Below are 25,359 nucleotides of genomic sequence, written 5' to 3'. Positions count from 1 at the left end.
AAATCAGCTCAGTATGGTTTCATTGTTGTAAATGTTTAGGAAAAACACATTTACTTGTATGAAATATGCCTTGTCATTCGGCAAGGTAAGGTATTAGAAGGTCTGTTAGACCAGTGCTGGAACTGGTATCGCTATGCAAACATGTCAGTGGTGCTCAGCCAAACTGCTGACTAATGCTGGACATCTCAATAGTCTTGGCTGAGCTGTGAGGCTGGACTGTTATTGGAGCAACGTGGCTACCATAGCTCAGTTAGTTTTCACTCCATGTATGTATGTATGTATATATGTAAGTAGAGCTGAAATAATAGAGGTCAATATGGCATAGTTACTACTCGGCAGTAGGAGATTTTCTTTGGTTCTTATGTGTGTACACATACAGTAAAATAGGCCACAAAAGGCAATTTCTCGCAACCTAGAATAGATGAAAGGCCTTTTTTGGCCTTATATACACATGTTCACTACAGCATGTAAACTGATGCACTAAAAGTTGTCAGTGCCGGAAAACAATAACATGCTAATGAATGAACATGGTATATCACCTGCCTAGAAAACCAACATTCTTCATTAACTCTTATCTTAAACTTAGAAAAAAAAATTGAAAAAAGTCATACCCACAATACCCCCATTGATGTTACTGCTTTTACTACCAGCTTAATCTGGTAACACAAACCACATCACAAAACTGCTTGGTCACGGCGTCAAAAGGGAAGTTTCCTCAGAGGCCTATATGACGAGAGAGAGAGAGCCCCTTAAACGTTGTAATATCCCTTGCACTGCCTCTGTTTTAAGGTCAATCTCGAAAGAAATGAAATGGAAATCTCTGCAAAATTCCCCTTATTACTGCCTGGCACAGGCAGCTTTCATCAAGAAACAAAAGTTGAGCTCCACACATTGACAAGACTGTTAGTCTCGGGCTCTGATATCCTGCTCCTTGCTTCCTATGTGAAGCAGATGTTTTTCCGGAAAAACCAAGCTGCATGTATAAACAGTATCTGTAAAGCATCTGTATTTAACAGTATCTGTGCTTAAATCTCCGTCCTTGGCTTGCCAATGTTTTATGCAGGCCCCTTCTCAGTTTATATCCAGTCAAAACACTGGAACAGTTGTTCGCACAGAGTGAAGTAGCAACATGGGAGGGGATGCAAAAAATAAAGTCATGCCTAATCATACATCATGCTTTTCAGATTGCACAATTAATAATCATAGAGAGAACTGGCACTAGTGAAAAATGTCATTTGATTTAGAGAGCCTGCTGCATAATATGATAATGTAATGTGTGATATCTTGACCCACCAAGTCATTAATCAGGGACCCCTCTCATCCAGCCAATGCACTTTTTGTCCCGCTTCCTTCAGGAAAATGGTTACAACGTTAAGACCAGAACCACTCATTTCCGTAACAGCACATATCCTGAGGCAGTGAGGGCCCTTAACTCCTCATAATCAGTCCAGATCATCAATTTCACTTAACTATGTCCCCTAGTGGGGTTTGCTTTTTAATGCAACGATAAAGTGTTGTTTTATATATTTAGTTAGTTATGATGTTCATGCTGGGGTGTACTTGTGTTGTTTTGACCATATTCATTCATTCATTAAGGCTTCTGGCTAGGGTAAAGACCTATCTGCCCTAGTGCTGCCGGAATTGTCCAAAAATTACATTCGGATATTCGTTTTAAAAACCCACGTGGATTCGACCCATTCGGATTTCGATTCCGATTCGGGGCCATTCGGGGCCATTCGGATTTTTTAATAATTATATTTACACCAATACAACCTGAGACATAACATTTAAGATCGCATTGCTGGCGCAACTCTCTCTCCGCGCATTGGCGCTGCTGAAAACCGAGTTGGAACACAACGCATGCATTCTCCCTTCTCCCATAAAACTTCACGGCACGGAGGCAGTATTAATTCACAGAACAGAACACTGCATTGCTGCTGCTGCTGCCGGACCGACGCCGCAGTTCATCCATTTTATTTATCTTTTTATAATTTCCTGAAGGATAAAGTCGCTTCATGATTGAAGATTGATGAGTGATAGATCTGTGTGTTGTCTAAAAATATACTCTCCCGTCCGTCCGAAACAACACAACACAACACAGCAAAATAAGTTTCGGTGTAGGCCAGGCCTGTCTCTGATTCTGATCACTAGGTACGCTGTTGACGGAAGATTTCACCCTCCTGAGCAGCGTACACTCACTGCGCAAATAACGTAAAAGGCCCCGCCCGCCCTGTGCTCACCGTTATTTGCGCACCGTCCGTACGCAAATAACGTAGTGCGCTCTTTGCCGACTTTGCGCAGGGCGGGCGGGGGCCTTTTGTGAATCGGAACTACGCAGCCTGCGTAGTCTGCGTTTAGGAAGAGTGCGAGGCAGCTGATTTATTCTTCAATGTATGCCGGTGTCGGCGTGTCGCGTGGCAAATATAACTAATCTACAAGCTCACAACGCTTACCCACGGAACCGTCTCGCGAAAACTTGCACAGCATTTTTTTTTTTTTAATTCGAATCTTAATTTTATATATTCAGTTATTCATTTCTTTTTTTGATTCGAAAATTCGTTCGAATATGGAATATTCGTTGGCAGCTCTAATCTGCCCTGTACTGACCTTGAGAGAGTCATTCACGCTTTCATATCATCAAGACTCTACTATTGTAATGCTCTTTGCGCAGGCATTGACCTGTTCAGCAATTAGACGTCTACAGCTCGTACAGAACGCCGCCGCTGGCCTCCTCACTGGCACGAATAGGCGTGACCATATCACCCAAGTCCTCGCCTCCCTCCACTGGCTCCCCGTCCATTTTAGAATTGTCCCCTCCATATTTGGCGGAATTGATTAATCCGTATGTCCCAACAAGAGCCCTGAGATCAGATATAATGCTTTTCCTTCCTTTTTTTTGCTTTCATCTATCTTCTTAATCTTATCCTCTTCTTTTTTGCCTCCATGTATGTTTTTATGCTCTGTGATGTGAAGCACTTTTGGTCGTTGGAAATGTGCTATACAAATAAAGTTTGATTTGATTCATTTGAAATGTACATTATTTGAACTGGAAGCTTAAGACCAGTAAAGCTGTGATTCTTGGCAATATTGTTTGTTAGTTACTGCAAGAGTGAGGTCTAGTTTTTGTTCAGCTCTGTCAGTGAGTCAATGACTGGAGTTTTGTATTTCTCTTCAGATATGAAGGTCGGCAAATTTAGTTTACACACTCAGGTGTGGTGGAGACTTCATTTATGTTTTAATAGCAAGCAATAATCAGAGAAGATATCTGTGGTAACTTTCAAATCACACGGTTAAACCCAGTTTGCAGCGAGGTTTATCAGGGAGCATGTCATGTTGACATGATACTCACTCGGTGTGATCTTGTTTTCTGCAGGTGCATGATGAGTTCACTGCGTAGCTGTCGCAGCTAGTCAGGTGCCACACCATGGCCAAACCTGGGAGTGACCGAGATGGAGCCATGGTGGATAAGCAGGCGGGGAAGAAGGTACAGAAGAACGCACACATGCACACACACACACACACACACACACACACACACACACACACACACACACACACACACACACACACACACACGGTAGCACTGAAGGTGGCAAAGTGATGAGGTGTCTGCTTTTTTGACTGGGCTGCAATGTGGCGCAGCCAACCCTATAAACGTTAAAGTCTCTAACTGAGTCACTGACTAATTTATTTAAACTATTGGTCAGCCCACCCGAGTGTTGGCGTTTGGCTACACACTCGTTCAGCGCAAACAGTTTCCTATTATGTAATCAGGGTGCCATTCACAGAGGCTCCACAGTCTTCAATTACGCCTGCAGGGGTCTTCAATTATGTCCTAAGCGTCCTCAGAATACATTCCAACATTATTATTGTATGCTAAAACCGGAATATTTTGCTGCTTCTGTATCATTAATATCCTGGATTACTTTAAATGAAAGAAGTTGGCAACACATTAACCCTAACCCATAGCACATTATTTATTTTGATTATTGGTATCGTTCATTGTTATTTATTTTTTTGTGATATCTTCCTCACGCAACTCTTGTTTAAGCCACACAATTAAATCCTTAATCGCAATCATCCGTAAGACAACTAATCGTCAAGTAAAATGTAATATAGCGTGACAGCCCTACTGAGGAGAAGTACTCGTCTCACGAGCCACCTCCAGAAGGTACAAACACCTCTGTAAGCCCTCTCTCTAGTGGCTATGCATGAACACAACCTGTCACAAGAAATGGCAAAATATGAATGTAAGGGACATGAAGTACTCAGTTGCAGTGCTTTATTCAGATGTGGACACGGCTGAACAGTTGAGCTGTTAGATTTTCACGGGTCATGTAGATACTTGTGTCACGCCGCTACACTAATGCACTTTCAATTACTAACCATTAGCATTGCAAAGTTATTATAAAAAAGTTATTATAACAATACAAATAAAATGTGACCGAGTGTAGATAAATGAGCAGCAGTCTCATGGAACGAATGAATGGCTGGGTAAAATATGTAATTGTCTTCTTTTTGCTTCACCCAGCTTGTCCGCGTATCCACGGAGAAAAACCCTAGAGTGAGTCACTTATATGCTTTCTCCTGACCTTTACTCCTTAAACACCAGCTTGTTACAGGCCCTGCCCTGGGAATAGTGAGGCAGTATCCAGTGAAACTGGCCTGCTTGACTGCACGATCCAATACAACAACAAATACGACTTTAGAAACTCCTCATTAGCTGCCTGTAACATGACCACCATGTGCACTGTGGTGTGTTAGTGTCATGTTTTAGCAAAGCTTTAGTCCTCTCTGAAATATTATCCTGTGCTGCTGATCTCTCGCCCATTGTTATGGGCCAATTTCCTGCTAGTTTGCAGAGCTTTGTGATCAGATTCTCCTGTACTGGATTCACCGTCGTCGTTTACCCGGAAACTACACATGGGATGCTGCGGTGAATCTGTCAGGCACTTGCATTTTGAATGGAGGCAGCGGCCACCCCCAAAAGAAAAGAAAAGGTTGGGCCGTATTTGATCGTGCAGAGCTGCTTCACTTTGCAGCACGCACTGCCGATGTAGCATGTGCAATTGATTAGCATGGCAGCAGCCCAGCAGCAGTTTCTGATCGCTTCCATGATGGGGCTGGTGTAGTTTGGGATGTAGATTCACACAACACGTAAAAATATAGACACACCATGTATTTGTTTTTATTGATTGATGTCTATCCTTCATATATACTGTATGCTTAAATTTCTCTGATTTGGAATTAATTCATACTTTGTGTGTGTGTGTGTGCGTGCGTGTGTGCGTGCGCATTTTTTAACATTTTTGTATTAATTGTTTATTTCAGAGCAAGTTGTCGTCCTTCACCAAAACTCCGAAGCTGGATCGGGGTGATCTACTGGGGAAGGAAGGGAAAGCCAAGTCTTCCATGAAGCGCAAGCTCTCCTTTACAGCCAGTCCGCCACGGACAGAGGAGCGAGACTCGGACACGGGTAAGAAAGAGTCTCTGTCTGTCTCTCTCTCTCTCTCTCTCTCTCTATGCTTCCACTGCTGGCTGGGGCTCCTCCCCCTTCTTCCAGCCATGCTGCTGGCCCCCTGCCATGTCCCCACACTGCCCCCTTGTGGTCAGCTGTGGAGTTGAGTCAGATTCTCTTGGTTAACATCCACTCCAAACCTCAGAGACCAAAATATGTGTGTATATAAATGGATGCGGTCCAGTGAACTGAATATCTGATTAATATCTTAAAAGTTTAGGACACTGAATGGACCAACGATCTGTAGGGCTGCAACTATCAATTATTTTCTTAGTGGTTAATTTATTTATTTTTTTGATGAATCAAATGATCAAGAAGTGGTTTTGGAACTTATGTTTTTATATATCAACAAAACAACGTGATTTCTTTTTCTAATTGATTTGGTATTTACTAACTCACTTTGTCTGATTAACTGCACTTTATTAGTTCGTTTATTAGTTTAGTTTACTTGTACAACATGCAAAAATACGTGTTGTGAGCTTGTAAATCTGCGAATCCCCCCCAGATTTGTTCAATTAACCTAATAATAATTCAGGTCAAGTTCAACCACAAAAAAAACCTATGTCTGTTCAGCATTCTGTTCTCTCTTAGCCAAGTAATTTAACCATTTTAAGAACCAAGGCTGATTCTACAAATGTCTTCTAAATCAGTGGTGTGCAAACATTTTAATGTCGAGGACCCCCAAATGATATGTATTTGGAGCGGACGCGCATCTCAAAAGTATTTTGTACCAGGCAGGGACCCCCAGAAGGAAAGTATTTTGTACCAGACAGGGACCCCCAGAAGGAAAGTATTTTGTACCAGGCAGGGACCCCCAGAAGGAAAGTATTTTGTACCAGGCAGGGACCCCCAGAAGGAAAGTATTTTGTACCAGACAGGGACCCCCAGAAGCAAAGATTTGCATAAAAAGGTTTGCGTTAAAGTATACATGTATCCATAGATTTGTCTATGAATACTGAATTTCCCCTACAGGATAATAAAGGTATCTATCTAGTATCTACCTAATGTAGCACATCTACAAGCTCATAGCGCGTCACTTTGTGCCACGCTATGATCTTGTATATCTGCTATTTTTGAATAGCCTTTTCCGGTTTTAATGGGTTAAATGCAGTCAACCAATTTACAATAAAAAGAGAAATAGATTTTGTCAGTTGGTCGTCTGCAATAGGGATGTAAAACCAGCCACTTGTTTGTAAAATGTAGTAGTAAGAACACGGGACGTTAACTTTCATGCATTCTGAAGATAGACGGCTTCACACAGGCCTGTGCTTGTTGTTAGAGGCGTTGCATTTTCTTTTCTTTTTTCTTTTTCTTTTTAAACTTTAAACCTTAATCTTTCGGGTTGTTTACGTCTTTCCTTGTGCAAATACACTACATTCTATTACTGTCATTTAGTTAGAAGTTTTAAGTATAAGTTTAGGTCAGATCTGAAAATGGGCTGTTGTATGCTGCAGCTATAATTACAGCAATTCAAAAAACCCAGAGGCTTTTTAGCTGTGTTTTTGAGGACCTACTGATTTGACTGCTCTACGCTGTAGAGCAAAGCTATATAAACCTAACGATTTTCCATTGTGTGGTCCTGCCTTAGATGGTCCTTGCAAGCACCATACAGTGCAACAAGGCCTGTCACAATTATAATATAATCGCCCGATCGCAATTATTTGAGCTAATCACAATTATTTAACAGAATAGTTTCCATTCATCTGTATAAGAACAGCTGGATGAAATTACGAGTAATGACATTGGTATGGTATTTTCCGATCATTGTTTCCACGTTGCTGTCCACGCTATCTTAGCCACCTTCAACCTAGCGTCCACATTTTGTGCATTTAGGACAAAACATTTCCAAAATGTTGAAAAAGGTTCATACTTGTCTCCAAAATTGTGAAAATAGCCAATCTACTTGTCACCGTGGCCTGTTTTGGTCATACCGTCATTGTACATTAATTATTTGGATTATTGCTAACGATCACTGTCAGTCATTTCTTTGTGTAGTTCAGTAATAGGCTTTGCATTTTAAAGTTGTTTGTCTTCTCTGCCCTGTGCAGTTTCAGTTTACAAAGCCTAAAAGTCAAAGAAACATTTAGTTTTATTTAAATTCCAATGTACAATGTCAAAAGCCGAATTGAATCATTTACCATTCAATCTAGCACAGAAAAAGGGCTTTGCCTCTTTCTCACAGGGATTCAGGTGTCCTGTGTCAATCAGCTGTAGGATGAAGGGAACAGAGCGACTACTGACCTTCCGTAGGTCACCAACATCTCCTGTGTTGCCATGAGTCATGATCTGTGTGTGGTGGGTGTGGCAGTCTGGTCTTGTGTGTGTGTGTGTGTGTGTGTGTGGTGGGTGTGGCAGTCTGGTCTTGTGTGTGTGTGTGTGTGTGTGTGTGTGTTGGAAGTGCGTGCGAGAAGCGATGAACCCAGGGGAGCGTGTGGTGTAACACGGTGCTTTCCCCTCTGTGTTCCCTGCCTCCCTCTTCTCTCTCCCCTCCATCCTCTTTGCCTCGCACTGTAGATGACTCAGACCCAGGCCAGTCCAGTGAGACCTGGGGAGAGAGATTAGTGCCTCCCTCCAGGATATATGCAGGTAAACTGCTGCAGCCCCCTTGAGCCTCGCCCCCACAACCCCACCCTGCTCCGTGTCCTCAATTCGAGACACACACACACACACCTCATCTGTCTCTTAAGTTGCTATGCTGCAAAAGAACACACACCAACTCTTGTGCACGCTCTCGTGTGTATTTCACCTTCCCTCGTTGCCTGCAACTGGTCACCCCGTAGCTGCCCACGCATGTTTTCTTTTCAGTAGCAATTGACTTGACTGACATTGATAGGAATTTTGGAAGCCGAAGCAGCAACTGTTTGCACTTGGCTGGCTTAATAGAGAATGCTGGTTGTTATTCTTTTCTTTTCTTAACCCCGACCCTCTTTCTCTCTCTTTTCGAGCCTCATGCTTGTAATCTGTCCTCCGCTCGCGCGGCAGATACAAGGGCAGGGCGAAAAGACTGCACCGCCGTGCCATTGACGTCCCTGTTAGAGAAAGAACATCTTTCCCAAATTCCCACCCTTCTATTCCTTTTCACTCTACCCTTTTTTCCCTTTTCTTAATTTTTTACCATTCCTCCTCTGTTTTCTAAACGGCGCATTTCCCTCGAAACGTTCTTCTCGTAGATAAAGATGGGCCGGACAAGAAGAAGGTGAAGAAGGACCCCAGCAGTAAGAAGTCCCAGGCTTCAACCCTTTTGTTCGGCTACCCGCTGTCGGAACGCAAGCAGATGGCCCTGCTGATGCAGATGACTGCCAACAGTCCAGGTCTGTATTGCAGTGCCCTCTTGCCCTTTCCTCCACTTCCTCAAGATGCCTGCTGCTATATTTACTATGATGATGAGTCACTGTGCTGAAGGAGCGAGCAGCCCTTCAAATGTGCTCCACAAAGCTTCAAGGTTGTTGGACAAAGGGCTTTGAAAAGCTAACTGTCCTGCTGGTTTTACTGGTTTAACTGTTGGTTACGGGGACACATTTTTAACACTTAAGTCCTGTGTACTTAACGATGAATAGCCAAAATAGCCCACCTACAAGCTTGTGTTGTGAGCTTGGAGATCCACAATTTTAGTTATTTTTGATCTTTGCAATAAAATAAACAGTCTGCCTATAGGTAGAAAGGGATTAATGACTGGTTTAAATATACTGTAGATAAAACCTGTCTGGATACAAGTGTAAACGGTGCATATTGCTCTGTGCTTGTGTGCAGATTCTACTCCCAGTCACCCCTCCCAGACGCCCCCTGTCCAGAAGAAGCTTCCCATCAGCGCCTTATCCAGACAAAAGGATAAGGTTAACAAGAGGAACGAGCGAGGGGAGACCGCACTACATATGGCTGCCATCCGCGGAGACGCCAAGCAGGTCAAGGATCTCATAAGTCTTGGCGCCGATGTGAACGTCAAAGACTTTGCAGGTACGACGATTTTAACCCTAAAACACTAAACATAACTTTTCTCAAACCATCACTACACACGTGTATATTTTATCATCTTGAGCAAAATCAGTGAAAGTTTGGGGTATTTTAAAAATATTCATTAAAAAAACAACGGAGCTGGGAACTTCTCCTTTGCTCCACCCATTCCTGGGTCCACTGAAGAAAAAAAAAACATTGTGGGTCTATGGGATTATTCACTATCAAAATTTGTTCGGGAAATTCACCCTAACACCTGCCTGTAGAACAAAATAGTCATGTGGGCAGGGAAACAAACTATGATGTCACTGAGCATCATGAAGGTGCTGAAAGACCCACTCTCCTCCATCAGCAACATTATGAAAATTACAAAAATGTAATTTTCCGTGAAAATCACCCGGGTCTAGTGTTCTAGGGTTAAATCAACTAAAGCTTTCATCACGACACATGATCACATGTGTTTGTGTAAATGTAAATTGATTCAAATGCTTTATGTGGAGTTATGATTGACGAGCAGCGAGGAAGCATAACACAAGCCACACTAACCTCACCACTAGCCCAAGATTTACCAGCATGAAAATACATTTGCCTGTGTTTATACGGGTTGGGGTTGCGTGGCTTTAATGGCTTTCATACTGTCAAACGATTCCCTCAAATGACTGGTGTAATTAAAATAAAGAAGAGTGGGGGAAAAAGAACATTGCCGGGGGTTCGAAGGAGCTGTAATGCAAATGTTGCAGACTACAGTTCATACGCTTAGTATAAAAATAAAAAAACACCAGATGGTGGAAATAAAGGCACTCCAAAAGATAAAAAATGAGTGAGACTAGCTCAGATTCTCCCTTTGTGTGTTTTTGCATTAACATTCCATTGAATCTTGCTTCATTAAAGTACCACCTTCCACCCCACTACAGTATGTATCACTAGGAGCATATTGAGGGGGAAGTACAATAACAACTCAATAACTCTCAGCTCGATGAGTCTCTGAAGTAGCTTCCATGGAAGCCAACATCCACTGTTTCTCTGGTGTTGTATTAGCTTTGTTTGGAACCTCACTCTCCGCTATTGGCTCCGAGATGAGCTTCCGCTGCAATGGACCCCGCGAGAGGTCGGGTCCGGAGAAAGTCCCAAATGATTACCCCATTCCACACATCGTATCCAAAAAGTAAAGGTATTCTGAGACGCAAACAGATGTTTGCTAAATTCTCGGAAAGTAAATATTAAGCGACGGTTTGAAACAACCGGTTAAATAAATCGCTTCTTTAGTCAGCCTGTGCCATGTTTTTCCCATTCAACACTCGGCCGTGAGTGTCGGTACTCTGTCGATGCGGCTGCAATGGGAAAGCACAGGATGTCTAAATACGTGAATTTGAATTACATTGTAATGTAAAGCGCTTTGAAGAAAAGCTCTATATAAATGCAGTCCATTTACCATTTACTCTACCTTTTACATTTTGGATAAGATGTGCGGAAAAAGGTAATCACCGGGGACTTTCGCCAGACCCGACCGAACCTTACTACATGCTGTTCCACACTCTTAACTGTCTGTCTGTACGCTGTTATATGCTTTCCAGGCTGGACTCCTCTTCACGAGGCCTGCAACCTTGGTTACTATGATGTGGCTAAGGTTCTGATAGCAGCAGGTGCAGAGGTCAACACCCAAGGTCTGGATGATGACACGCCCCTCCATGATGCTTCCAGCAGCGGACACAAAGATGTGAGTTCCATACACTTCACTGTGTGCTTAGCAGTACACTTCACTGTGTGCCTAGCAGTACACTTCACTGTGTGCCTAGCAGTACACTTCACTGTGTGCTTAGCAGTACACTTCACTGTGTGCCTAGCAGTACACTTCACTGTGTGCCTAGCAGTACACTTCACTGTGTGCCTAGCAGTACACTTCACTGTGTGCCTAGCAGTACACTTCACTGTGTGCTTAGCAGTACACTTCACTGTGTGCCTAGCAGTACACTTCACTGTGTGCTTAGCAGTACACTTCACTGTGTGCTTAGCAGTACACTTCACTGTGTGCTTAGCAGTACACTTCACTGTGTGCCTAGCAGTACACTTCACTGTGTGCTTAGCAGTACACTTCACTGTGTGCTTAGCAGTACACTTCACTGTGTGCCTAGCAGTACACTTCACTGTGTGCCTAGCAGTACACTTCACTGTGTGCCTAGCAGTACACTTCACTGTGTGCCTAGCAGTACACTTCACTGTGTGCCTAGCAGTACACTTCACTGTGTGCCTAGCAGTACACTTCACTGTGTGCCTAGCAGTACACTTCACTGTGTGCCTAGCAGTACACTTCACTGTGTGCCTAGCAGTACACTTCACTGTGTGCCTAGCAGTACACTTCACTGTGTGCCTAGCAGTACACTTCACTGTGTGCCTAGCAGTACACTTCACTGTGTGCCTAGCAGTACACTTCACTGTGTGCCTAGCAGTACACTTCACTGTGTGCCTAGCAGTACACTTCACTGTGTGCCTAGCAGTACACTTCACTGTGTGCCTAGCAGTACACTTCACTGTGTGCCTAGCAGTACACTTCACTGTGTGCCTAGCAGTACATTTCACTGTGTGCTTAGCAGTACACTTCACTGTGTGCTTAGCAGTACACTTCACTGTGTGCTTAGCAGTACACTTCACTGTGTGCCTAGCAGTACACTTCACTGTGTGCTTAGCAGTACACTTCACTGTGTGCTTAGCAGTACACTTCACTGTGTGCTTAGCAGTACACTTCACTGTGTGCTTAGCAGTAGTGTCAGAAAGTGCCAAATCAATTCAAATTAAAAGACCTGAGGTCGATTTGACGAATGCCTTCTAAACAAGTAGTTCTCACACTTTTAAAATGACAGATACTTTCCCAGTTTTAATGGGTTAGATCAACTTAAAAGCTTTGATTTGGTTACACAGTGTGTAGTGTTTGAGTTACACAGTTATGCATCCATTGAGAAGTTGAGATGGGTCATCATCATGACTGACTCATGAGCTGTCGCTTTTATTGTTGTCAAAATACAAAATGAAGTAACCCTATGCTTTCAACATGGTACTATTAGGAATTAGCAGCTCAAAACATGTTATTTAATAAATCTGATATATACAATTAAAATTGGGTGTTATTGTCAATCACTATACTGCGACGAATGCACTACTATGATTTGAAAACACTGCATCGTGGCTTATGTGTTGAAAGTGAACTTGCTCTTGGTCAGCCCTGTGACGATTTTAATCTGCAGTTCCTGTATTTTCAAACCCGTTCCTGTTCTTCGCTCAATTGCAGTATTCCACACTTATCTCCCCTCCTGTTATCATCCAATGCAGATCGTGAAGTTGCTGCTGCGACATGGCGGTAATGCCTTCCAGGCTAACAAGCGTGGGGAGCGGCCAGTAGACGTAGCGGACTCCCAGGAGCTGGAACGGCTGCTGAAGGGAGAGCTGCCCCTATCGGACCAAGAAGACAGCTCCTCAGGTACACAATCTGCACTGACTAATTCAGTGCTTCTCAAAGCTTTTCATGCCAAGGAAAGGACCCCTGAAATGATATCTCAAAAATATTTTTGCCAGGACCTCCAGAATAAATAATAATAATATACCAGTATATTCAAAGAAATCAGACCTGTGTGTGCGTGTGCTCTACTGGCCACTTAAGGCGTTGCAGCTACATACACAATACATACACGTACATACGTACACACACACATACATACACACATAGCTCCTCAGCACCACTAAGAAATATAACACACACCGAGGATCCCTTGGGGACCCTGGATCCCACTTTAACACTCCCAACGCGGATCGCGTATCAATACGTTATCAATTAATCAAACGTCGGGTGCGGATCACGTATCAATACGTTTCAATCACTTTTTTATAGCATACTTTCATTCATCTTTTTACCCACCCGGACAATGAAGATCCATCGCCCTATCATTGCTGCTTAGTCCCGCTCACGTGATCAGAAAAAAAACCAAAAAAAAAAAAACCCCCTCCCCTCCTGAAAACAGGAGGGCGGGCCGCTTTACGTGTAGTAGAAGCCAGTGTAATGGATGCGCCCATGCCGATGTGTGAAAAGAATCACATTTCACCTAACCTCGCCTCACCAGGCTTTCCACCTCGGCTCGGACATTTGATTCCCCCCTCCCCTCCTGTTTCTCCAGGAGGAGGATCTTGCGAGGGGGTACATGCTCTCCTCTGTCTCTCGGCCGCCACGACAAGACAGTGTTCCGTTGGTGGATCACGTATCGCCATGCAGAGCCGTCATAATCGGAGATCGCTCAGACGTGTGATTGTAACGCTTTTTTATTCATTATAATTGTAGTGATAAGACCGCAATGAACGCGTCGGGGACGTAATCGACCCGGGTGTAATGTATAACGAACTTTTCCGCGACCTAAACCGTGGTGTTGTCATCTGTGGAAGTCATTTTTTCCTTCTCGTCGACATCACAGCCGGGTGACGCTTTTTTCCCCCTCCATCGCCCCCAAGCTGCATGCCCATAGCCTGGCTTGGCCAGCCTCATAGCGGGGATTCACTGAAGATTCTTCCCCGGAGGAAACATCAGTGAACCCTCGCTATGAGTCTGGCCGTGCCAGGCTAGCATGCCCAGGCATGTTCCCCTACACTAGCTTGAAAAACAAAATCAGCTGATGACAACGCGTCTCACCGTTCTACTATAGTTCTGAACCGAACGGTGGAATGGGACTTTTTATAGCCGTACGGATCAAGACTTTTGCTGCCCAATGTGCCCATGACCCCCCCCCCCCCCCCCAATGTTACTGCGATCAAAACAATGAAAGCAGTGAGATAGATTAGGCGAGGCGGCAATCATCATCAAAAAGAAAGCATAGTTATGAAGGTTTATAGTCAGACATTGACAGGCAGATATAACAATAAACACAATAAATATGCTATACATCCTATACATCGAATGAAAGCCCTGAATGTGTACTTTTACGAGGAAAATAGTAAACATTGATCCCATGTACAGTTTGTCATAAATTGGATACTGGGTGGATGCACATTGCGCCCACCAGATATAACTGCAGAGAAGACATGGACCCGAACTCAATATTCACAAAATAAGGCCTATAGCGACATATAAATACTATATACCGTATGAAACAGAAGACTCTCTGCTTTCATAAGAAAAAAACTTCTACTGTAGTAATAATAAAAATCACACCCATGTGAAGTGAGTGGTGCAACTCTGACAGAGTTGCACCACTCACTTCACATGGGTGTGATTTTTATTATTACTACAGTAGAAGTTTTTTTCTTATGAAAGCAGAGAGTCTTCTGTTTCATACGGTATATAGTATTTATATGTCGCTATAGGCCTTATTTTGTGAATATTGAGGAGTTCACGTCCATGTCTTCTCTGAAGTTATCTGGTGGGCACAAGCTGCATTCAATAACCAATTACTGTCTAACTGTACATGGGATCAATGTTTACTCTTTTCCTCGTAAAAGTACACATTCAGGGCTTTCATTCGGTGTATAGGATGTATAGGATATTTATTGGGTTCAATTTTATATCTGCCTGTCAATGTCTCTGACTTTAAACCATCCATAACTCTGCTCGCTGTTCAAGATAACCACTTCCAGGCAAATGCAGGTGTTGCAAAAAGGTCAATATCTCCAGAATGGAACATGGTAAAATCAAAATGTATTTTTTTAATTGAAGTGGACAAGTTCAGCTTTCTTTTGATGTAGGCGTGTGATTCTCGCTATAAGAGAACATTTTACTGTGGGCCCCCGACCAAGGCCTTTGTGCAATGTTAAATGGCAGCAACATCCAAATAGGCCTGTTGAGATCTTCCAGCAATCAAAGTGTTAAGAACCAATGGACTAATTAGAGGTGGTCGACCCCTAAATATCTTTCACATTTTGTAAAATATACAGTATACTGTATATTCTTCTGGGAATATTTTTCACATTTTGTGAATTCATAAGCTCAGATCTCAGAGCCAAACTCTGAGATCTGACAGTCTTTGGAGAAAAGATTATGTGAGTAAGGGGTAATATTCTCTGCAACATTCTAATAATATATAATTTATGTTTTGTTGTATGAACGGTGTCCAAAACAGTTTGATCAGTTCATCTAAGCAAATCTTTGATTGGGTGATGGTAGTGGGGGTGGTTCACCTCGGCAATCTCCCAGCGGTCTAGCACATTTCTAAAGTAGGTAGGCACCCTTGTTTTTTGGCTGTTCTAGTTGTTGAGGGGAGCTAGCCCCAATGTTCCCCCTAAGGTGTGCGCGCGTGCGCACATGGCCAAATGCTCTCGCGCACATCTGAAATGTGTCGCACACAGACACAGAAGCTGGTTTAAAAAAAAAGTATTCTTAAAAAAAAAAAAGTGTCCCAGTATCATCTACACACTACTACAGTAATAATACCTATCCCGAGTCGACATTTGCCCACACTTTATTTAGATTAGTACACAGGCGAGGCGACGGACAGGTCTCCTCCCCTCTTTTTATAACTCTATGGTCTCCTCTCCTCCTGTGTGACTGCGCGCAGTGCGCGGCGACGCAACAGCCTCCTGGCTGCTGCTGCAGGCAGCATCAAAAGTAATCTGCAAACCATGCTATAAAAACTGGTCAAACATTGGCCAGATTGTTAAATAATATAAGAAAGAGGCAACAATTGTGAAAATAGCCGATCTACAAGTTCACAACGAGCTTGTAGATAGGCAATTTTCACAATATTTATCTGTGGAACCATTCTGTTGTTTGTCTGGGTGGGGGGTCCCCAGTTCAAATATGATTACTTTGGGGGGGTCACAGCCTGAAAAGGTTGAGAACCACTGATATAGACTACCTGAATATTCCTAAAATTGCTAGCCTACCACCTTTGATATAAAATAAAAATGTTGTAACTTGTAGTGCGTAACCTTATGTAACTATTAATTGATTCACTCGTATACCAAAATCCATTTAGAAAAAAGGAAAAAATCACACCTGTGTGAAGTGAGGGGCGCTCACTTTGCATTATCTAACGTTTGGATAGTTGGTGTCAAGGTGACGTATGTTGCTGATGTCTGCTCAGGAGGTTTGAGTGTTTGCTCAGACCGAATTTTTTTTGAGGGATCTTTGGCTAGTAATGATTGTTTTTAGTTAAACAATCATTACAAATCACACCCGTGTGAACTGAGTGGTGCAAATCCCCCACCCCCACACTCTCTCTCTCTCTCTCTCTCTCTCTCTCTCTCTCTCTCTCTCTCTCTCTCTCTCTCTCTCTCTCTCTCTCTCTCTCTCTCTCTCTCTCTCTCTCTCTCTCTCTCTCTCTCTCTCTCTCTCTCTCTCATTAGCAGGCAACAGCGCAGCACCATCTCGCTCTCTCTGTTTCTGGCACAACAGCGCCACTTTTGGTACTCATTGGTACTGGTGCTCATTAACGTCGCACACAAACATAGTCACACACACAGTTGAACTTCACACATAGTTGAACGTCACAGACATTGCTGTTCCTTGGAGTGGTTGCACCACTCAAAAACGCCATTGACAATGGACAGTTTATTATTATTATATTAATGAGTCTTTACTTTTCCCTCCTTAGACTCTGAAGACCCTCCATCAGTGAACCCCTCCAGTGTAGATGACATCATGGAGGACTCTGAAGGCGAGAAGGACTCGGACGGCAAGCCAGTCGCCATGAAAGCCTCTTCATCCGTGTCGGGGCTGGATGAGTACGAGTTCAAGGATGAGGAAGAGGAGGAGGACCTGAGCAAAGCCCTGAACGACAGGCACATCCTCCGGAGGGAGCTACGGCAGAGGGAGAAGGAGGAAAAAGATAGGAACCATGTTGCAGGAAAGCAGGGTGGCAAGGGGGATACCTCATCTTCCTCCTCCAAAGCCAAAAAGCAAAAGGCGTCTCGTGTTCTGCACTGCAACTCAGACACGTCCAGTGACGAGAACGAGAACGTGTCCGAGAAAAGGAACTCGCCAACCTGCTCTCAGAGCTCGGAGGGACTCAAACCAGATGCTCGGTCTAAAAAGGAGATCGTAGAGCCACAAAAAGACAAGGGTAAAGTGAAGAGGAAGAGCAAAAGCCAGAATAAGAACAAAGAAAACCAAGAGGATGGAAAGGAGAACAGCAAGGCTCTGGTGTTCTCGGTCGCCACAGTGTCTGACACCACGGACAAGAGCCGGGACGAGGACTCCTTCAAGATGTCATTCAGCCCCAAAGACGACTCGTCCGTCCACCTCTTTCACCTCTCCTCCGTCAAGTCTCCCAAACTGAACCACAGCCTGTCGGACAAGCAGGCAACGCCACTAAAACAGGAAAATACTAAGATCGCCATCAGTGACAGTCCCTGTCCTATGGACGGTATGAAATACAACCACTACACGGACACAGATTACTGCACTGAAGGCTCCAGCTCCAAGGGATGCAAGCACAAGGAAAAGAGCAAGCACCAGCAGAAGGACCCTAATGTTGACGGCGACGATGGCGGTTCCAGCCCTTACAAGGAAAGCAGCATAGGAAACAGTTTAGACAGCGCTGAGGGCATCTTACGGAAGACCGATGTCGACGGCAAAGTAGTGAAAAAGCATAAGCTAAAACACAAGGAGAAAGACAAACACAGGAGGGATTATGATGCTGAGAGAAGCCGCCACAGGCCGAAGGATGCCAGGAAAGACGGCAGCCACAGGAATTTAGAGTTTGACAGGGAGTTCTGGAAAGAGAATTTTTTCAAAAGTGACGAGACGGAGGAGCCTCTGTCAGTGAAAAAGGAGAGCGAAGACAACGGCCTTCCGCAGAAGACCTCAGACACTTCCCTGGTCAAGGAGGAGAGAGGCGCAAGAGAAAAGCACTCTGCCAACAAGGAAAAGAAGCTGAGGGCAGAAGAGCGAGAGAAGGACAAGGCTGTTAAAAAGGATCGCAAAGAGTCCTCCGGGAAGGAGGAGAGGGTTAAGGACGAGAGAGCAGACAGCCACGGCTCAGCTCGGATATTAGAGGAGACGCCGCAGCTGAACACCGGCATGAAAGAGGAAGTGGAAGAGAAACCCATCAGCGCAAGCACAGCTGATCAAGACCAGCTGGGGCCTTCAGAAAAAGGCGCACGCGACAAGGCCGACAAGAGGCTGCCTGTAAAGGAGAAGGAGGGAGAGAAGATGGAGCGAAGGCATCCTGACAAGGAAAAAAAGGTCAAAACGCAGGAGCACTCTGACAAGGCCGAACCGCAGAACTCAACAGACCGCTGGAGGGAAAGGGAGCGAACGGCAGCCAATTCCTCCCACGCACTTGGTGATAAAAACCACAGAGAAGGCGAGAAGCTGAGATCCTTGTCCACAACAAAAAAGCACGACGACAACAGGAAAAATAAAGACAAGCTAGACAAACGGAGTGATAGAGAGAGGGAGTACAGTGGAGGGGAGCACAGAGAAAAGGACAGGGCTAGCACTGACAAGAAGGGTAAACCCCAAGATAAATCTACAGATCACTGTAAATCTGATCGCTCCAAAGACAAAGACTGTGATAGGAAAAAGAAAGACAAACTTAAAGACGCGGCTCTGTCCTCCAGTTCCAATCTGAAGTTGCTCTTGGAAGACAAGAAGGGCTACGTTTCTGAAAGCAGCAAGGCCATGCCCACAAAGTCAAGGGAGGAGGTCTTGAAAACACCAGAGAAAGACCGTGACAGGAGAGAGAGAGACTCTGACAGACACAGAGACAAGGACAGACACAAAGACCGCTCTCAGCCGGTCAAGGTCACTAAGCCCAAGCCCAATGAGACGGAGGTGGACAAGGTAAAATCTGACAGGGCGAAATCCTCATCAGCGTCACGAGATACCCGGCCCAAAGAGAAAAGGCTGGTGAATGATGACTTGATGCAGACGAGCTTTGAGCGCATGCTTAGCCTCAAGGACCAGGAAATTGAACAGTGGCATCGAAAGCACTTGGAGAAAATAAAACAGAAGGAGCGTGAAAGATTGAAACAGCGGCCTGCGGCAGACCTAGCAAAGACCAAGAGCAAAGACAAGGCCAAGACTGAACCTTGCTTGAGCAAGGATCTGCTACGCTCAAAAAGCTCAGAAGCCTCCGATAGCCACAGCAGAGACGCCAAGCCAGTCAAGGACAGCACTGGGTCCAGGACAGTGTCTCTGGATGGTAAGAGTCTGTCATCGATAAGTTCAAAGGTCATGGTGGGTATGGAGAACAGCGTGTGCCGGTCGCCTAGGCCGGATAGCGAACGGGCTGGACACATGTCCAGGTCTGTCTCTATGATTTCAGTAGCCAGCTCGGAGGACTCATGCCAAGCAACGACGCTAACCCCAAGGCCCTTCGAGTATGACTCTGACATCAACCTGGAAGCCTCAGACTCACAACCTCCATTCCTCCAATCTTCCCTCGTGGTGCAGACGACAAGGTCGCCATCTGTTCATGATAAAGAGTGCAACAGTCTTCCAGATGTGCCACAGCAGAGTAACTGGACACCGCTGTCTGGCAGACACGAATCTCCTTACCTTAGGGCTATTCTGGACGAGGACATCAACTCATCACCTATTGATGCTAAGCCCACTGAACATCCACCAAAGGCCAGTGTGTCTTTGCAGCCAGCAGAGGAGACGAGAACGGCACAGGGCCCTGCAGATACGGAGGAGAGTGTCATCAGTCATAATGCTGATGATGATAATTTGACTCCTCAACAAAATGTGAAGTGTGATGTCGATGCTAGCTCTGAGAGGGAAGGGGCCACTCTTGGCAATGGTACGCAACACATGTCCGCCAAAGACACTCCAACCATGGAGCTCGTGCTTCCTCAGCCCAGCCTTCCCCATGCTAGTGGTCCCCAGGCAGAGTCAACAGATCAGAAACCGCTTTCGATCCCTGACCTTCCTGTAACAAGGGAAGTCCAGTGTCTCCCCGTGGAGAACGCCAGTGCGGAGTCAGAATGTAGTACAAAAGACTCTCCTTCCGATCCACCACTGGTTTCGGCAGCTTCTCTGTCTGCAGAGTTGTCAGCTTTTACCAATGCAAAGACCCCCTCGCAGAGTTGTAGCCAACCGAGGGAACCCCTCCCAAGTGCCAGTATGGAGAGTTTGTATGAGTCAGAATCTGTATCTGCACCAAGCCCTGACCATAAAGAGACTCCTGTGGAGAGTGCAGATAGCAACGGCGCTGAAAGAGTAGGACAAGACATCATAGAGACCATTCCGGAAGGCTACGGATCAGAAACAATTGACACTCCTGTGCCTTCTACTAGCACACACATTAACAGCTCCAGCACAGAGGAATCAATGCCAGGCGTTGACAAAACTAACACTGATGTAAAACCTTCCCACGAGGACGTAGATGTAACTAAACAAGATGGCAAGAAATTAAGACCTTACATTGACATTGGAGGTTTGTGTTGCAGTCTGCAGATGGACAGAATGGACAGCACAACGCCGATGTCGTCAGTCATCTCAAACTGTGCGAGCCTTGAACAGAAATCTGAAGAGGCAGATGCTCCACTGAGCGCAGAGACGAGTGCTGAGACCCCTATGATGACTGAGTCTTCCTTAACCGAGGGTAGCCTGGTTTCAGAAAATGCTCCCGAGGTAGAATCAGAACCCTGCTCCGAGCCGATGGATATATCCCCTGTTAAGGAGCAACCTGAGACGTCACTGTCTTTTGCTGCACGGGAGCCAGGTCAGAGTACTGTGCAGTTGTTGGCTCAAGCAAGCTCTAGTTCCAATTCCTCAGGAAGTTCCTCCCCGCAGTCAGGAGAACGGGATTCTGATTCCTCCGGTGCCACGGCCAAGGTCCGCTTAGCGTATGAGGAAATGGATTTCCCTGTGCAACATCCGCACAAGAGGAAGATGGCCAAAGTCAGCGCCTCCCAGACTTGTTCTGACACTGAGCAGGGAAAGGAGAAGGGCGAGCAGTCTTTCGCTGAAATTGTGGACGCCGTGAAGCTGGAAGAGATAGAGCCCTACCAGACAGAGAGAGCCAACCCTTACTATGAGTTCCTGCATATTCGCAGGAAGATCGAGGAGAAGCGCAAAGTGTTGTTAAGCGTCATACCCCAGCCACCACAGTATTATGATGAATATGTGACCTTCAACGGCTCCTACCTCTTGGATGGAAACCCGCTCAGCAAGCTCTGTATACCAACAGTGAGTCTTCCCTTTTTTTCCCTTTTCTTCTCCATTGGCATTTTTCATAGATTGGTATTTGTTTTCTCCTGCTTAAATTTCACAGAGGATGCGGTATACCACATGGGCACAGTTCGGTATCGGATACGGATAGTGTCAATTAAGTTGTCTGCCACAAAATTGTGCTTTTACACCAGATTGTGTAAATTCCCCAGTAGTTAATTGTGTTGGCGTATTATGCCTGACCATCAGGCACCTAACTAGGGGGAAACATTCTATATAACGATTTGTATCTACAGACTAATCCTTCTGTTAGTCGCCATGTCTCAGGCATATGGATCCTTGTTAAGTAATGTTGAGCCATCCAAATAATATTCAATGAATTGTCTACATAATTGACTGACTAATTGTCTACTGAATATTCAATTAAATGTCTGTTTATTTTGTCTCTTCTTTACACAGATAACTCCTCCGCCATCATTACCGGAGCAGCTCAAAGAGATGTTCAAACAGCAGGAAGTTATCCGCATGAAACTACGTCTACAACACAGCATTGAGAGGGTATGTTTGAAACTGTATTTCCTTGGGTATTTTCACTTTATGTAGATGTTGTATTGTTGATTGACAAAATACATATACCGTACATCAGTGGTTCCCAAACTGTGGTGCGTGCACCCCTTGTGGTGCGCGAGCGTCTTCTAAGGGGTGCGCGACATGAAAAGGTTAATGTGTTTTATTTAAAATATATTAACATATTATGCCAATATATGGCAAGTATATGCAGAATATAGCCTATGCTGCATATATGTGGATAAATAGGAAATGTATGTGTCTATATAGCTTATGCAATTTATATTTCCATGTGGTCAGCTAGGTCAGGAGATAACAGGGGGTGCATGGCCAAAAAGGTTTGGGAACCGCTGCGGCTACATGAACATATATATATTTGTACATATCTGTCAAAAGGATAAAACACAAAGCTTGAGAGCTTATTTCCATTGTGGACAACTAAAACTCAAATATAACATGGGTATATGGAACTTGCTATAACTCCACTCAATTGATGGTTATAATGGTAGGACGAGGGGTGCGGAATTATGACAGATCTCCAGCTGGATCTCAAACTATGGACATTGGAGCGATGTGGTCATCACAGTAAACATTCAGCAGTCAGTATGTCCTCAGAATGTACGATTGACTTAAATTAACATCCACAATAAAAGCACATGCAAGATGGAAATGAAAGTCACAGACATTGGTACCTAGAAACATCCTTATCATGCTTGTAAAATCAGTTCACACAAAAAAACATTAACCATGTGAACCCTAGTGTTCCTATTCTAGGTATAAACAAAAAGAAGGGGAAATAGTCTTTACTTAGAAAAGTGCAAATAGTGACATGGTGAAAATAATGTGCCGCAGAGAGGACGTTTGGGTCCTAAGACCATCAACACTGTTGATGTTGGTAAAAAGAGAAGAGAAGATAAAGAGAAGAGAAAAAGAGTTGGTCTGAGGACCGAAACGTCCACTATGTGTCAAAGACTATTTTTTCCATCCAAAGAGCCTCATTCTTCCTCCAGTGTGCGAGCCCCTTCTTTTGCTTATGGACTTCCATGCTGGCCTCTCACACCTGTTTAACAGCTCTATAGTAAGCCTAGAGTTTACAGCGCAAACTTTGGTATGTCATAATAGGCGAAAATATAAGTGAATGTTCTGCGGACATTCTGCAAAAATAGGTAAACATTTGGCAGATCTACAAGCTCACACAATGTGTCTTAACATTTTGTGAGCTTGTAGAGCTGCTATTTTGGCGATTGACATACAGTGAAGTATAGAGGGTTTAAGTGGTGTTTAACTGAACTCATTCATTTCCCTCCTCAGGAGAAGCTGATCGTTTCCAATGAGCAGGAGGTCCTGCGGGTCCATTACCGGGCAGCAAGAACACTAGCCAATCAGACGCTCCCTTTCAGTGCGTGCACCGTTTTATTGGATGCTGAAGTGTACAACATGCCTCAGGATGTCCAGGCAAGCAACACAAAGTCACTCTTGTTTATCCCACTGTCTTTTAGATGGTGGTGATGACCACTGAAACCTCCAGAGCTAAAACAGACACTGCAGCAGATGTTCTTGATAATGCAGATGTTTAATAACACATTTGATTGTGGTTTGATGCGGCAGCATGAGGCTGATGATCCTGCTAATGCAGATGTGTTTAATAACACATTTGATTGTGGTTTGATGCGGCAGCATGAGGCTGATGATCCTGCTAATGCAGATGTGTTTAATAAGGCAGTGTCTGATTTGATTTTGCTCGACAGAATGAAGAAGGCAAAACGTCTGTGAGGGACCGGTTTAACGCCAGGCAGTTTATGTCCTGGTTACAAGATGTTGACGACAAGTTTGATAAATTGAAGGTAAGCAATGGTGATTCACATCTGTTTTCTGGCAAATCTATTTTTATTATTGGCCCATAATAATGCTTTCGTCATGTTGTTTCCATCCCTTTCAGATGTCATGTGTATTGTATGCACTATTATGTGTATCATGTATTTCTATTGACATTCCATTAAAGGTACAGCATTACTATAGAATATTCTAGAGGACAATATCAGTTGCCTGTTTACATATATAATGGTAACAGGTACGGTCGCCCCTTTTCCATCTCACCCCACTACTCTACCTAGCTGTAAATGACAAACATAATTCATGTTATTAATTTATCATTGTTAAGTTCACTCTGTATATCCATGGGCATAATAGCATGATGATGCCATTACAAAACATGAGCTACATGGAAGAAATGTGTTTAATAAAACGAAATTAACTGCTAGAAGGTCCTAAATTAACTTCATTAAGCAGTCACCGTCTCTCATGTTATTCTTTCTTAGTATAGAGATCGACTACTATACAATCAAATAAATCTGTATACAAGATAATTTCAGAGAGGGCGGGAAATACTAAATTAACTGTTAACTACATTAACATTTTTCGCGGGGGTGAGTTGGTAAAGGGGCGAGTCGTCTGGTATTCAATTTAATTATATAGAAATTACTTTAGATTGTTATGTTAGAAGATGTATTTGGAGTTTCGCCCCTTGGCCACCCTGGGAGGCACCCCAGGCACCTAAGGCGACAGTACAAAGTGGAATCACCGACCGGGCAGGGACCAGGGGCCTCCACCCGAGTTCCCTGTCCAGGGAAGAGCACTGCCTGGCGGCCAGGCGGAGGAGCTGCGCCGCCCTGGAATTCTCTGGCACTAAACCGTCCACTTTTTAACTCTGACATCTCGTTTTTTTTCGGCCACAGCTTGCCCACAGATTAGAGTCTGGAAAAAGTATGGAATTTTGAAATTCCAAATCGATAATCAAAAACGTAATTGTTAGAATATTTGCTAAGAAGATAATGGCAGCCCTATTAACACCTAGAACGCCCGGGGTATTTGTAACCATTAAATCAGGACGCCCAGGGATTTTGTTTCTTCAGGGGCCATTTCAAGGTGCACAAGGCGCCATCTTGGATGTAGCTAGATGTAGCCAAAACATCCCCGAGACGAACAACGGGAAGTATGATTACTTCTAACACGCCAAGCGACAGGACCGCGATGGGCCGTCAAAAACATAATCTTTGGTTAGAATTGGATGGATTGATTTAGATCAAGAGTTATTCACATTAGAAGATTTTTCCTCTCATCCACTAAAATGGAGGGGGACCACTTTGGATGACGTCCCAACCAGAAATGACATCGAATGTTGCCCAACAGGCACTCCCAGGCTGTGGAGCGGTGCGCTCGTTTATTATATTAA

The 25,359-nt window shown here is 44.2% G+C and overlaps 1 protein-coding gene across 2 annotated transcripts in view; it reads left to right on the top strand.

Moving 5' to 3' along the window:
* ankrd12 (ankyrin repeat domain 12) overlaps positions 1-25,359 on the top strand; it is a 49,988-nt gene that overhangs the window by 23,003 nt on the left and 1,626 nt on the right. The window contains exons 2-12 of one of the 2 annotated variants that reach the window (XM_079529935.1): positions 3,374-3,484; positions 5,332-5,476; positions 8,033-8,104; positions 8,689-8,829; positions 9,269-9,472; positions 11,044-11,186; positions 12,794-12,941; positions 17,035-21,578; positions 22,020-22,118; positions 23,439-23,582; positions 23,876-23,971. In XM_079529935.1, coding sequence (XP_079386061.1) covers positions 3,425-3,484; positions 5,332-5,476; positions 8,033-8,104; positions 8,689-8,829; positions 9,269-9,472; positions 11,044-11,186; positions 12,794-12,941; positions 17,035-21,578; positions 22,020-22,118; positions 23,439-23,582; positions 23,876-23,971 — 5,796 coding nt within the window. In that variant the 5' untranslated portion in view covers positions 3,374-3,424. The remainder of the gene's footprint in view (positions 1-3,373; positions 3,485-5,331; positions 5,477-8,032; positions 8,105-8,688; positions 8,830-9,268; positions 9,473-11,043; positions 11,187-12,793; positions 12,942-17,034; positions 21,579-22,019; positions 22,119-23,438; positions 23,583-23,875; positions 23,972-25,359) is intronic. The other variant, XM_079529936.1, reaches the window with a different exon arrangement.

The sequence above is a fragment of the Electrona antarctica genome, assembly GCF_951216825.1.
Source record: "Electrona antarctica genome assembly, chromosome: 19".
Classification (NCBI taxonomy): Eukaryota; Metazoa; Chordata; class Actinopteri; order Myctophiformes; family Myctophidae; genus Electrona; species Electrona antarctica.
Note: the sequence above shows the minus strand (reverse complement) of the source record. Positions and strands in the feature narration are given on the sequence as shown.